Source organism: Acipenser ruthenus, chromosome 5, assembly GCF_902713425.1.
Source record: "Acipenser ruthenus chromosome 5, fAciRut3.2 maternal haplotype, whole genome shotgun sequence".
Lineage (NCBI taxonomy): Eukaryota > Metazoa > Chordata > Actinopteri > Acipenseriformes > Acipenseridae > Acipenser > Acipenser ruthenus.
Genome location: NC_081193.1, coordinates 67,942,733 through 67,956,999, shown reverse-complemented (window position 1 = coordinate 67,956,999; position 14,267 = coordinate 67,942,733). Strand labels below are relative to the sequence as shown.

General features: G+C 37.3%; 1 protein-coding gene across 1 annotated transcript; it reads right to left on the bottom strand.

Moving 5' to 3' along the window:
- Positions 1–892: 892 nt before the first annotated feature.
- ndufaf5 (NADH:ubiquinone oxidoreductase complex assembly factor 5) lies at positions 893–14,213 on the bottom strand. The gene is made up of 11 exons (XM_034004160.3): positions 13,686–14,213; positions 13,266–13,306; positions 13,066–13,129; positions 11,829–11,876; positions 11,381–11,484; positions 10,962–11,001; positions 9,811–10,008; positions 5,698–5,758; positions 5,529–5,612; positions 3,318–3,400; positions 893–1,004 (listed from the first exon to the last, which is right to left on the bottom strand). The coding sequence occupies exons 1-11, from the start codon at positions 14,196–14,198 to the stop codon at positions 912–914; spliced, it is 1,329 nt and encodes a 442-aa protein (XP_033860051.3). The 5' UTR covers positions 14,199–14,213; the 3' UTR covers positions 893–911.
- Positions 14,214–14,267: the final 54 nt, after the last annotated feature.

Genomic DNA, 14,267 nt, shown 5'->3' with positions numbered 1-14,267 from the left:
GAACACTTTGCTTGCTTCCTGAGGGGTGTTCTCTTAGCTACTGTACTAGGTTTGATGCAGTTAATCTCTTAAAAACATTCTAAAACAGGTACTCTGATTACTAACAGACTGTCTTTCTTTCTGATGAGTGCACATTTTCCCTGAATTTGTTCAGCTTGACACACACTAAGGTATGGTCCTACAATAACCTGTTTTGCAAATCTGCCTATGTTAAATCCAGTAAAGTCATCAAACACATTCCACTGTACACCATCCAACAATAAAGGGTTGTAAAACACAAAACAATCAATAGATGCACATTGACATTGTGGTTTCATAAGAACCAAACATGATATTTGGCTAAAGATTTCACTTGCACGTAATATTACAGAGTTTTATATATATAGTTTTATCACTTTTTAGATTCTCTGTGTAGGAGGTCGTTGTATAGATGGTCTTATATATTAGGCATCTTTTGAAAAACCTAATCTCATCAGGAGGATAATTGATCCAGCCATAATTGTGAAGTGCCGCTTGCTAATCAAGACTCATATTCCGCATAACTGGTTTACCAAACACAATTACAGAAGAATACATTTTGGTCGACACATCACTTTTCAGGGATGTGCCAAGAAGGCTTCAAGTAGTATTTCAGTGCCCAAAAGGGGGGAGCACGAGCATCCAGCGCCCAAGAGGGGGAGCCACAGCGTCCAGCACAAATATATAGAAAGGGAAACATATCTATGTGGGAAACATGCAAAAATAATTTGATAATATATTTTACTGTTAAGTTGCGTTTAAACGTATAATACAAATTTTAAACGAAAATATTTGTAATCCACGTTTACCGTTTAAACATTTAAACCCTTAGACTGTGACAAACAACTGAAAAAATGCCAGACACTTGTCTAAATATATATAACCAATATTTATTACTTTTTTGGTTTATTTGTTGTTGAAAGCTCATTAATTTTTCCAAGGTCACCAAATGATACATCAGCTGATCCTCTTTTTGCTGGTTTAGCCTGATGGAGAAAATATAAGAATAACATTAATCATATAATATAAACCAGTGAGAGGCATGGTAGTGAAACATTGTAACCACATTCTAATAAACAGAGTAAGTACAGAGATTAGCAAGTGAAAAAACTGAGCACTTGCTTCAGACATATTAACATTCCCAGTATTGTAAATACAGTAGAGAGCCAATTATCCAAACTAACTGGGACCGATACTAGTTCGCGTAATGGATCTGTATGGATAATCGAACAGGTATTGCAGTCCATTTATTAAGTGCGCGTCAGGTCCAATTTATTTTCACACGCGCAGTTAATTTTAGACGCGCTGTTTAAAAGTATTTTTTTTCCACAGTCAAACGGGTTTAAAAGGCCCTGCATATCAACAAAGCACTCACCAGGCATCTCCAGCCCTGCCCCACCCTTTCGTTCGCTATCGCTTTCACATATGCTAAGAAATAAATAATAATAATAATAATAATAGTCGTACATACCGATCAATCATCTCCTGATCACTCGTTTTATCACCAAACTCCTCAATAATGTGATCCAAGTCATTATTTTATTACTATAACATCTCAAAAAAAGCTCTACAAATGTCTGTGATAGTCTCTGTGTGCTGATACAGTAACAGCCAGCTTGTTTCCTTATGACCGCCCATATGGGATACCAGGGGCAAGTATGACCATTCATGAGATACGTCTTTTTTTTTATTGGCTTGTATCGGCTCCTGTCGCTCCCACTCGGCCATTGAATGGTTTTCTCGGCTTTTTCCGGAGAAAAAACGACTAGAAACCTGTTTTTTGCGTTTTTTTGATGATGTCGGACAGGGTCCGACATAGGACCGCAAAGGGGTAATAACAATTACTGTACCTTTAATAATGTATAGAATAAAGTTAACACACACAAGTACTTAGTACACAAGTACCTAAAGATGATGATATCTAGCTAGTAACCTATTCTATCACATTAAGCATACAAAATTACAAAGCTTTACAAATCATTACATTAATGCAATTCAGTAAAACTTTAACACCTACAGTTAAGGTAATGAAATACTGTACCATATACCAAACTTTGAAAATCAAAGAATACAATTCAGTACAACTTTGACACATTACAAAATCGGTAAAATGTTTCTATACTTTGATACTTGCTGTTAAGGCATTGTAATAACGTGCAATTTAAATTAATAAAATAAAAGTTCAATAACATAGACATGATCTCCAGCCCTTACTGACGAAATAGAAGAAAAATCAAGAACGAGGTGACTGTTTTAATTTGCTTAACTGTAACAATTTAAAGCCCAGGATAATAACGTGTCTATGTAAAAATAAAATATAAATGCGGTCGCGGACGGATGAGATCCTGGTAAAACTTTTGGCATTTACAAAAATAGCGTTGTTTAAAACTGTTCCCTTACCTTATTAACACCTGGATTATTATTAGTATTTTTTTCTGTTAGAAACCATCACACAGCAAGAGGATTGTTAAGTAGGCTGAATGAAAACAGATAAACTTGAGTATATATATATTTTTAAATGACGTTTAATCAAGAAACCGCATTTGTTCAAATACAGGCACATGATCAAAAAATAAAAACTGAAAACGGTGCTTCCGTCTATGCAGTTTTCATAAAACAAATAACAAACACATTCCAGTTAATTGTAGAACTGAAGGTATATACTGAATATCTCCTCTGTGTCTCCTTTGTCACAGTCAATAAAAGTATTTTTCTTTTTTAATTTCTCTCTGCCATGTTGAGCCGAGTAGCTGCAGACAGTGGTTGTTATCATTAAAGCTAATTTCAGGGAGGGGTTGGTTGCCTAGTTACTAAGTGCAGCAGCGTATCACACATAACAAAACAAGGGAGAATCATGAGTAACAACAGAATCAGCTTCCTAATACAATCCTGAAATCGCGATTCAGGAGCTGAATTTACCATAAGGGATTTCCGGGATGGCAACCACTAAATACACCACACGTAATTCATCACATGACTACAGGTGTGCTCGGTTGATTAGGCAGTAGGGTTGTTCAAAGATGAGATAATTGACTCTCTACTGTATTCAAATAAATTACAACTTTTGCAAGGCCTTTGTAGCCCAGCAGGTTCTATTAAAAAAAGTCACCACATAGCTACATTTAGCCTTTTGAAGGAATAATTAAAGACATCTAATGAAAACTGTAAATTGTCACCAGCTTGCTTGCCCTGAATTAATAGTGTTTAAACATTTACCCAAGCAGTGGCTGGGATGAACTTTGCATTTTGTATATGAGGCAAAAATGAGATGAATTAGATTTGAATGTAGTTCAGATTACCTGTGAGCTGTCAGGTTTCCATCCAATCATATACAGAATTTGAAATGTAGCTGGTACTGAACCATCTTCATTGCCATACATTTCTAGAAAAAAAATAACATATTTTTTTGCCTTTAAACATATTCCTGAAATTAACTATTGTGCAGGTTAGGTACTCTATTTTCTTAACCTATGGCACAATGGGCTGTAGGATGTCCCTCAAAGTCCATATCCTTGATGCTCATCTTGATAAATTCAAGGAGAACATGGGAGCGTACTCGGAGGAGCAAGGCGAGCGCTTCCACCAGGATATACTGGACTTTGAACGCCGCTACCAAGGACAGTATAACGAGAACATGATGGGAGACTACATTTGGGGACTGATTTGTGAAAGTGATTTACAGTATAATCGTAAATCTCGAAAAACTACTCACTTCTAAATCTTTTGTAGTCATTTTTGTATTACTTTAGTATAAATACATGTTAATTTGGATTCATATGTTGTTTTTTTCTGACTTTATGTGAATGAAAAGACACATATTCGCCCGTTTTCTCATTGGAAATAGGTAAATTTCAAAATATCACTGTCTGGTCACAAAAGTTTGTGGGGAATAATAGCCATTTTCTATACTTTTGAGGCATAAGCAATTAGGAAATAACACTTACTACCCAGGAACAAAAATTGTGTTACATAGTGTTATCAACGAACGAAATGAAAGGTTATTTCGGTGTTTGAGTAAATTATCAAACAAGCAAACAGCGAAACGCAAAAAAAAGAGAGCTTCTTGGTCTTTAAGTAAAGTGATATAATCAAATTGCGATATGTAAAATACCAAACAAGCAAAGAACAAAGCACAAAAGGAGAGACAGCTTCTTCGGTCTTTGAGTAAGGCGATATACTCAAATTGCGAAATGTACTTTGAGGAAATGCACAGTTACCGAATAGATTTTAAAGATGCTGCTCAATCTGCAATTAGCAATTAATTGTGGGGTGTTAAAAATGGGCATTAAGTGAAATACAAACATTTTAATACAATATATATATATTTTTTTATTGAATGAAAATGAAAGCAGTAAATTATATTTATAAGATACATGTCATTGTTTCGTTATTTATGTATTTATTATTTATGCAAGTTAACCCATTGAGACCGTGGCCTCGTTTGCAAGGGGTCGTGTAAAGCAATTTAGGAGGATAGTGACCCCAAACATTAAACTTCAAGCGAGTTTGAAATAATGTTGGTAATGTTCTCGTCTTGTTATTTAGAAAATACAGTTTTAGAGGAAAAAAATAACACATTTAAAAAATGATTATTTTATTCATATTATAAGACTACTGTATACACAGTATTTAAACTGCAAAATCAAATGTTTGTCTAATCATAGTTTAAGCAAAAGAAAGAAAGAAAAAAATGAAAAGTATGCTTATTAAACGTTTATAATATTCTCATAAATCAAACTACCACTTTTTAGAGAACAGGTTTTGCAGACCCTATCAGCACCAGACAGTGAATACCAGCCTGTTGAATAAAGATGGAGACTGCTTTGACAACAAAAAAAAAGCCTTCTTAAATGTTCTTATTTTTTAACATACAAATCACTGGATTTGTTTTTGCAAGGCTTGCTGCAGTGGCATTTAGAATTGCACTGAACTCCCTTACACACACAGAAGCACTTCATTGCTTGACAAAAATGAAGCCTTGCATAGCCCCAGATGCAGCAGCTGCTGCTGTACGAAGAGAAAGTTTGTTTTCTTTGGGTACTTTTGTCCAAATTAGGAATGAACTATCGGTTAATTGAAATTCATTTTGACTGAAGAAGCTGTCTCTTCTTTTGCGTTTTGCTCTTTGCTTGTTTGACATTTTCCATTTCGCAATTTCATCAAAATAATTTGCTGAAAGACTGAAATAACCTTTCATTTCGTTCTTTGATAATTTGTCAATGCTCAAATCACAAAATGGTTATTTTTGTCAGTCACTGACAACATATATACTGCACAAACTGCGTTATTTATTAATATAAAATAAGGTTAAGAAAATAGTGAATTTAAATTGATATGTCAGTATACAAATGTTGCACAACAAATGTAGTTTTATAAACAATTAACAAGTATACTTTGGAGAGTTAGATATTACCATTTGAATGTTGCTTAGATTTATTTACTTTGTCTAATTTAACTAGGAGAAAGGGATAAGATGACCAGGTAAAACAAAATTACAGAGCTGTTCTCACCTTTGTATATTGCTGCAGCAGCCAGCATTGTATCCCTGTGCAGTACAGGCTTCCTGTTCCACGCACAGTTGCTTTCACCCATTCCTAAATCGAAATGTGTCAAACAGTTAATAAACAGCTATAACATTTAAGATTTTAAAAAATGAAAACTGTAATGAAACTGGCCTACCTTGCAAATCATGCATTACTTCAAACATCCCTGGATAATGAACTTGGATTTCATCTATATCCTAAGAGAAAAACATACTATTATAGCACATACTGTATACATAGACACACACAGGAGTACATTACCCTCAACAAGGAAAACACCAATAACAACATTTTCCTACTTTTTACTGTCCAATTTTTTCAATAACTAACACATATCAAGATAGTTCTTGACAAATGATTGATCAGCTCTAAATCAACCTTTGTACAACTGGAATTATTATGCAATACCCTAAATTTCTACAGATTTTGGTCCTGAAGATGCTGTATAGACACGGTAGTTTTCCTTCTCTCTAAACTGGCAATATGTACTGTACTTGTGCTTCAAACATCAAAGATTTGTTGTTTATCTGTTGTCTAACCTTTCCACATTATTTTGCTAAGAAGCTCTGGGAAACCAAATTTTTACTGTTCAAGCTTTTTCAAGTTATTGTTTATGTAAAGTGACAAAATTGGGCAGGTGTTTCAGCATACAATGTAGAATATTTACTAACTGAGCATTTATGAAAGTACAAGTACAAGTAGCACCAAATGGCAGAACCAGTTCCAGTGGCATATCTGCACAATGCTATGCAGTACCTATAATTCCAACATGCAGCTTATTAAATGGAAGTGCTAAACAAACACAAACAATAATAAGCTGACATATGTTAACAGTTAAAATATTCATTGCTTGGCTTTATAAATGTAGTGCTGGATGCTACAGTGAATGTTTTTCATGTTTTGTCATCAGACATTGCTGAGCTCAGTTATCACAGCGAAACCGTTACTTTCGGAAAGTAAATTCTCTATCGCAAGGCAATCCTTGGTGCTGATAGGTTGAAACAACAAGCACCCATCCTCACATGGTAATGCTTAGTGCTAATTGGTTGAAGCACTACATGCCGGCCCTCACATGGCAATGCTAATTGGTTGAAACAGTTGATTCATGACATTATTACAGGCAGTGCAGCTCAACCATGCTCATTCTTTAACAAGAGAAAAGTTGGGAGTGCGGCCACACTGCCAGCCACTTCCAACATCCTTGGGCATCAAAATAAATAAATAAATCCACCTGCATTTAGCGGGTGCTAATTTAGAACCCTGCAATTCCGCTAAAAGAGATTTCAGAATATATCATCAACTTCATTGAGGATCAATCAGCATTTATTTCTACATTTTTTAGTCATTCAGGGACAAAATATACCTAAATATTTATTATTAAACAAATGTGAGTTTAAATTATTAGTGAGTACACACATTTCAATATGAAAGCTGAATATTAATATCAGCAAAGAACAACATAGCATAGTATTATATACGCAGTGCCATGAAAAAGTATTTGCCCCGTCTGATTTTCTGCATTTTTTTGATACTGAATGTTATCAGATCTTCAACCAAAATCTAATATTAGATAAAAGGGACCCTGAGTGAACAAATAACACAAAAATTTATGCAACACCCAATGCCCCCGTGTGAAAAAGTAATCGCCCCCTTAGACTCAATAACTGGTTACGCCACCTTTAGCAGTAATAACTGCAACTAAACGCTTCCTGTAGTTATTGATTAGTCTCTCACAGCGCCGTGGAAGAATTTTGGCCCACTCCTCCATGCAGAACTGCTTCAACTCAGTGACATTTGTGGGTTATCGAGCATGAACTGCTCGTTTCAGGTCCTGCCACAACATCTCAATGTGGTTTAGGTCTGGACTTTGACTAGGCCATTCCAAAACTTTAAATTCTTGTTCTTCAACCATTCTGATGTAGACTTGCTTGTGTGTTTCGGATCATTGACTCAGCTGCGCTTCAGCTTCAGCGCACGGACAGATGGCCTGACATTCTCCTGTAGAATTCTCTGATACAGAGCAGAATTCATGGTTCCTTCAATGATGGCAAGGAGTCCAGGTCCTGATGCAGCAAAGCATCCCCAAACCATGACACTACCACCACCATGCTTGACTGTTGGTATGAGGTTCTTACTGTGGAATGCAGTGTTTGGTTTTTGCCAGACATAACGGGGCCCATGTCAGCCAAAAATTTCCACTTTTGACTCATCTGTCCATAGAACATTGTTCCAGAACTCTTGAGGATCATCCAGGTGCTTTTTGGCAAACTTGAGACGAGCATTCATGTTCTTCTTAGTGAGCAATGGTTTCCACCTTGCTACTGTGCCATGAATCCCATTTTTGCCCAGTGTCTTTCTAATGGTGGAGTCATGAACACTGGCCTGCAGATCCCTGGATGTTGTTCTAGGGTTCTTTGTGACTTCCTGGACGATTTTACGCCTTGCTCTTGGAGAGATTTTGGCAGGACAGCCACTCCTGGGAAGATTCACTACTGTCCCAAACTTTCTCCATTTGGACAATATGGCTGTGACTGTGGTTCGGTGTAGCCCCAGAGCCTTAGAAATGGCTTTGTAACCCTTTCCAGACTGATAGGCATCAACAACTTTTTTCCGGAGGTCTTCAGGAATTTCTTTTGTTCGTGGCATGATGTGCCTCTAGAACAGGGGTGGGCAATCCTGGTCCTGGAGGGCCGGTGTCCCTCCTGGCTTTTGTTCCAACTGTGCTCTAAATTACTTAATTGTACTGATTATTACCAATTATTGGTCTAATTAAGTAATTTAGAGCACAGTTGGAACAAAAGCCAGGAGGGACACCGGCCCTCCAGGACCAGGATTGCCCACCCCTGCTCTAGAACCTGTGTGCTGACAACTTCACTCTGGTGGTAGGGGACAAAGTTAGTCAGATTTATATTGGGCAGGGCTGACCCAAATCAGGCCTGGTTGTTAACCAAAGTACTCAAACAGCTGACCCTAATTATCCCTTTAATTGGGTTGAGTTAACTAGGGGGGGGGGCAATAACTTTTTCACACCTGAAGATTGCATGTTTGATTACCTTGTACACCAAACAAATGAAAGAAGCACCAAACTTTGGTGTCATTTTTTCTCTCAGACTCTCTCTATATACTACTACAACCCACAAAAAAATCTGACCAAATACAATGTGAAAAATGTGCAAAAATGCAGAAAATCAGACAGGGGGCAAATACCTTTTCACTGCACTGTATATATATATATATATATATATATATATATATATATATATATATATATATACAAAAAAGTGAAGGGCAAAATATATAGTTTGACCTCCCATATTCAAAGCGGGGGGAGGGGGGCACATCCCCTTCTGCCCAATGGGTACCTCAGTGATTTCCATATTGAGCTTCAAAATTTTGAAAGTGACCTCACATTTCAGGCACACTGTGACCAGTACTCAGAAACATTTTCTAAGAATTATATAAATATTTAAGATCTGATAAAAAAAGGAATATTAATTTACCTTTGAGTTAGAGATCTAGCATGTAACAAAAAGTTCATATGAATTAGGATTGGAATAATGCTGTTCATACTTGTATGGAATATATCACAAGTTAATGATTCATTTACTGGAATTCAACTAGAAAAATACATCGAAACTTGTCAGCTCCTGGATGGGTAACCTACAAGCATAACAGGTACTGCAGGAAGTTGTGTCAGTAGACACCCTTCACTTGTACCAGTTTTCACTAGTTTAGACAACGTAGCCACAAACAGTTATTAAACTTTTTATTTTTTCTTTAAACAGCACTGCAGCAATGGTTGGAGTTATCTGTGGTACAACTTCCTTTTGCTTGTGACGTTTCTGGTTCCCCGCTCTTAACAAAAGATGAGGTTTGTGTTTTTGAATACCACTGCTGTGCATTAAAAGACCAACTACAACAGTAAAGTTCCGTTTTCCCACAATTAAGTCACAGAGGTCATTGTCACCAAGGTTAACCAAGGATTCTGGGAAACATTTGACCTCCAGGTCAAGGTCATTGAAAACCAGAGCTATCCTCTGTCGCTAACATTCTCACAGGAGGAGTAAAACTAATGCTCCAATGTGCATTCACTTTTGTAAAGTCACAGCTGGGTACAATCTTGGTTCCTAAAATTAGGCCCTCCTCTGTTTTCAACTTTTCTAAAAACATTGTTTTTAATAAAGCCTAATGAGTGTACAGAACATGCAATGCAATGTGTATTCTAACCTTTCAGCGTACTAGAACTTACCACAGTCAGCATGTTAAACTGAGCTCGGCCCAGCAGATTTCCGAGGTCAGTGACAGCAGTGAAGGGAGACACATGTGGTGCGAAACCGCCCTCCCTCTCCAGTTCTGCAAGCTGCAGTGAACAGCGCAGCTCATACAGTGTCTCCCCTCCTACCATGGCACCAATAAATACTCCATCTGGCTTCAGAACATGATTTATCTGTGTGACAAACATATTAACAAATCTCTTCATCAATATCCAATAATGTTGCTAAATGTTTTTTGTTTGTTTTGTTTTACATTTTGTCATTTTTATTTTATTTATTTATTTTTTTAAATAAATGTAGTCGTTGCCAATTATTTTTATTATTTTCTCCCCAATTTGGAAATGGCCAATTATTTTTAGGCCAGGTCACCGCTACCACCCCTGCGCTGACTCGGGAGGGCGAAGACGAGCACACGCTGTCCTCTGAAGCGTGTGCCGTCAGCCGACCGCTTTTTTTCACACTGCGGACTCACCATGCAGCAACCCAAGAGCTACAGCGTCGAAGGACAACGCAGCTCTCGGGCAGCTTACAGGCAAGCCCGCAGGCGCCCGGCCAGACTACAGGAGTCGTTGGTGCACGGTGAGCCGAGGACACCCTGGCCGACCTAACCCTCCCTCCCCCCGGGCGGTGCTCTGCCAATTGAGCGCCGCCCCCTGGAAGCTCCCGTCCTCGGTCGGCAAAGGAATAGCGTGGACTCGAACTCGCGACTTCCAGACTATAGGGCACATCCTGCACTCCACGTGGAGTGCCTTTACTGGATGCGCCACTCGGGTGCCAACATTATGTCATTTTTAATGGAAAATGGTTTTTGTATTGATTTTTTTTATATATATAGTTCTTAACACTAAATTATTAAATACACATTATTAAATGATATTAATGCATTATTCAAAGCCAACAGGCTCTGTTTGAACCACTGTGAAGTATACTGGAGAAAGAATCTACAAACAATGTAACTTCTTCTACATTCCTGTAGTTTTTTTTCATTGACAGCAGTGACCGTATCTGTTCAGACCAGGCACGTAGCACAACACTGTTCTACTTATGACAGAAATAATCTAATGTTTGTGTTTGTTTGTGTAAATACAGCCCAGGTTGACATCATGGGATTTAAATAGCTTCTTACCTGTCTTAATGCCCCTGGGAGATCGTTTATCCAGTGCAAGCTGAATGAGAAAAAAAATAAGAATACTGTAGTACTAAGTTTATAATTACGGTATATTGCACATTCAAAACTGTATTCCAGCTATCTGATTAGCAAGCAAGCTGTATATAAAGAGAATGCATGGGTTGCTTAGGGTCAGTGAGTAAAAAAGAGGTGATTGGCACAACAATACCCGTTGATCTTTAAGGCGACATTCAAACTGAGCACTGCAAACTGGGCAGGAAAAAAAGTGTACAAATCAATAAAACATATTTTTAAAAAAATAAAGAAATAAATAACCAAACCCAAACTAAAAATAGTCTAACTTCATTTTGCATGACCGTGGCCGGTTTTATAACTTTTTACAGCATAAATAAATGTAAAAAATAAAAATAAATAACCTCAAGCTGCTGACAACCAGATCAAACGTGTTTTCTTTGAAAGGGAGGAATTCTTCATCTGCTAGAACTCTGTGGATGGGAATTTCAGTCTCTGGTGTTTGTTTCTGTAATAGTAACATCAGGAGATTTACATAACTGAGCACACTATGGTGTGGATATACACATCATCCTGACTTCTGTCAACTATAGTAACGTGTACTTTTCATACAATTATTATTTTGAACATAACCCTAAACTGCATCATTAAGAAGGAGTTTATTTTTTATGTTAATGAACACATCCTATATTTATCGATACTTACACCAAGCCCATTTATTTTATTAAATGGTTCAACCACTTTCCAATATTTGGTAGCAAAAACCCAGTAGTTGAATTATTAGTTGCTTGAAAGCTTTTCTTATGTTGGTCAATTTAAATAAATAAGCTTTTAACAAAAAGTGTTACCCACCAAAGCTTTTTCATTGTCATCTATCAAAAAGAGTTTTTCAACTGTTTCCTAAAAAAAAAAGGAAAAATATTGTTAAGAACGGGTCACAGTATTATATAAGAAGCAGTATTATTTACCTCATGTAACCTACATTATTGTATTATGTTGGTTAACTGTACTTATCCATGAGTAGACAAATTGTATGGAATAACCCATTGGCATTATCCTATCCAGAGCTATAGGTCCTGGATAGGATATTACAAAAAGGATATTGCTGCTCTAGAAAGAGTGCAAAGAAGAGCAACCAGAATTATCCCAGGTTTAAAAGGCATGTTGTATGCAGACAGGCTAAAATAATTGAATCTATTCAGTCTTGAACAAAGAAGACTACGCGGTGATCTGATTCAAACATTCAAAATCCTAAAAGGTATAGACAATGTCGACCCAGGGGACTTTTTGACCTGAAAAAAGAAACAAGGACCAGGGGTCACAAATGCAGATTAGATAAAGGGGCATTCAGAACAGAAAATAGGAGGCACTTTTTTACACAGAGAATTGTGAGTGTCTGGAACCAACTCCCCAGTAATGTTGTTGAAGCTGACACCCTGGGATCCTTCAAGAAGCTGCTTGATGAGATTCTGGGATCAATAAGCTACTAACAACCAAACGAGCAAGATGGGCTGAATGGCCTCCACTCGTTTGTAAACTTTCTTATGTTCTTATGTCCTATGGAATGCAGTCTGTATTGTACAGTATACTTTATGGGGGAGTTTGAAGCAGTTTAAATTTGGGTTAAATTATACACTGACTGGCCACAACATTAGAGAATGAAAATATATGTGGCAGCGTGATTTGTGATCCACTAGACTCAGCTCTCTGAGAGTTGTGTGCAATTATTTAGGCACCATGATGGTAAATCCAAAGGATCGCTGTCACAATTGGGTGCGTGTGCAACCTGCTCATCCCTCACAGCAGTTCACTGATCAACATACCCATCCAGACAGTTTCACGGGTGTTCCTGGAATGCAAAGTTTACAGAAAACCACCACTGGTCATCACACACTCAGACATGTTGAGCATTGAGACAACACATGTACTACCAGAGTCACTGGTCTTGTCTCCTTCAAAACTGGACAGGATACATCTGTTTCCACCTAAACAAATTGCTTGGAAACATGCATTATGAGTTTTGGTAGCAGATCCCTCTGAAATCACACAAACCCATTACAAAATAATGTTGTGTTTAAAAAATAAATACCTTGTTCAAATGCTTGGCTATGTGGCTTCTTCCGCAGCCAATATCCAAAGCAAGAGGGAAGGTCCTGAAAAGCCAAACTGATTTTGAATGACACAGAAGCCAAACTTCCAAGAAAACATTCATTAGACATTTCATATGAAACACATGTTCATATTGATGTATTAATACTTCTAAATAACCTCAGCAATTTGCTCACTTACCTAGCAACGTCAAAGACGCGGTCTGCAATTCTGCTGCCAACCTAGAAAATAAAATAAAGAATCTATGAAAGACTTGGTGGAGCATTTGAATCCCACACTGTAACTAGGAAATTAAAGGTCTGAACTAAGCACTCAGTTGACAGTAAAACACATGCCGGCAAATGTCCCAGAAGACAACTGGTCATCAAGCCACACAATCACAATAAATAAATAAATAAATAAATAAATAAATAAATAATAAAACATCAAACCATCAGTTGAGCTTATTTGGACAATTATAATGCTTGTTGTCTTTGAGTATGACCAAGTAAAAGCGTCAGTTCTGAAGCTGCTATGAGATGATATTTATATATTGTATGTAGTACACTTAAATGCAAATGATACAAAGATGATGCGGTGCATTTGTCACATTGATATTACCTCTGTTCTTAGGTAATCGTATTGCTCTGCGTCCTGTAATGCCGCTGCCCAGTTCTTCTGTTTTCTTTTCATGTTCCTGTCAAAAACGTTCATTGCATTTTCAGTCCTGGTAGACACCGGTCTCACAAAACTTGTTGTACACCAGAATACAACAGGCGATACCACAGAGCACTTATCTCTCCGGTAGAGACATGACCAGTTAAACGTACTTTTGCTTCTCTGGTGCTCGGTTACTCTGTTTGTGAATAAAAAACGAGAGGAACAGAGCACGCTCGTGTTTGTAAATGTTTTCCAGCAGACACAAGGTGAAATGTTTATTCCAGAAAGGGCACGGGGCACGGATAAAACTTTATCCATATTGTTAAAAGTAAGATTGTATTGCACTGTGTATTGCAGGCGGCTGTCACTGTCCGATTGCCTTGGCTTTGACCTTTTCTCTTCTCTTACAGTGTCAAATTTTATAGGTGAAGCAAAAATCTGGAACTGGATCAGACTGTGACGAGATGGAAGCATTGTGACTGGAAATGTATTTGTTGAAGCAAACATACTTTGTCATGAAAACAAGTTTCTAATTTTAGGATT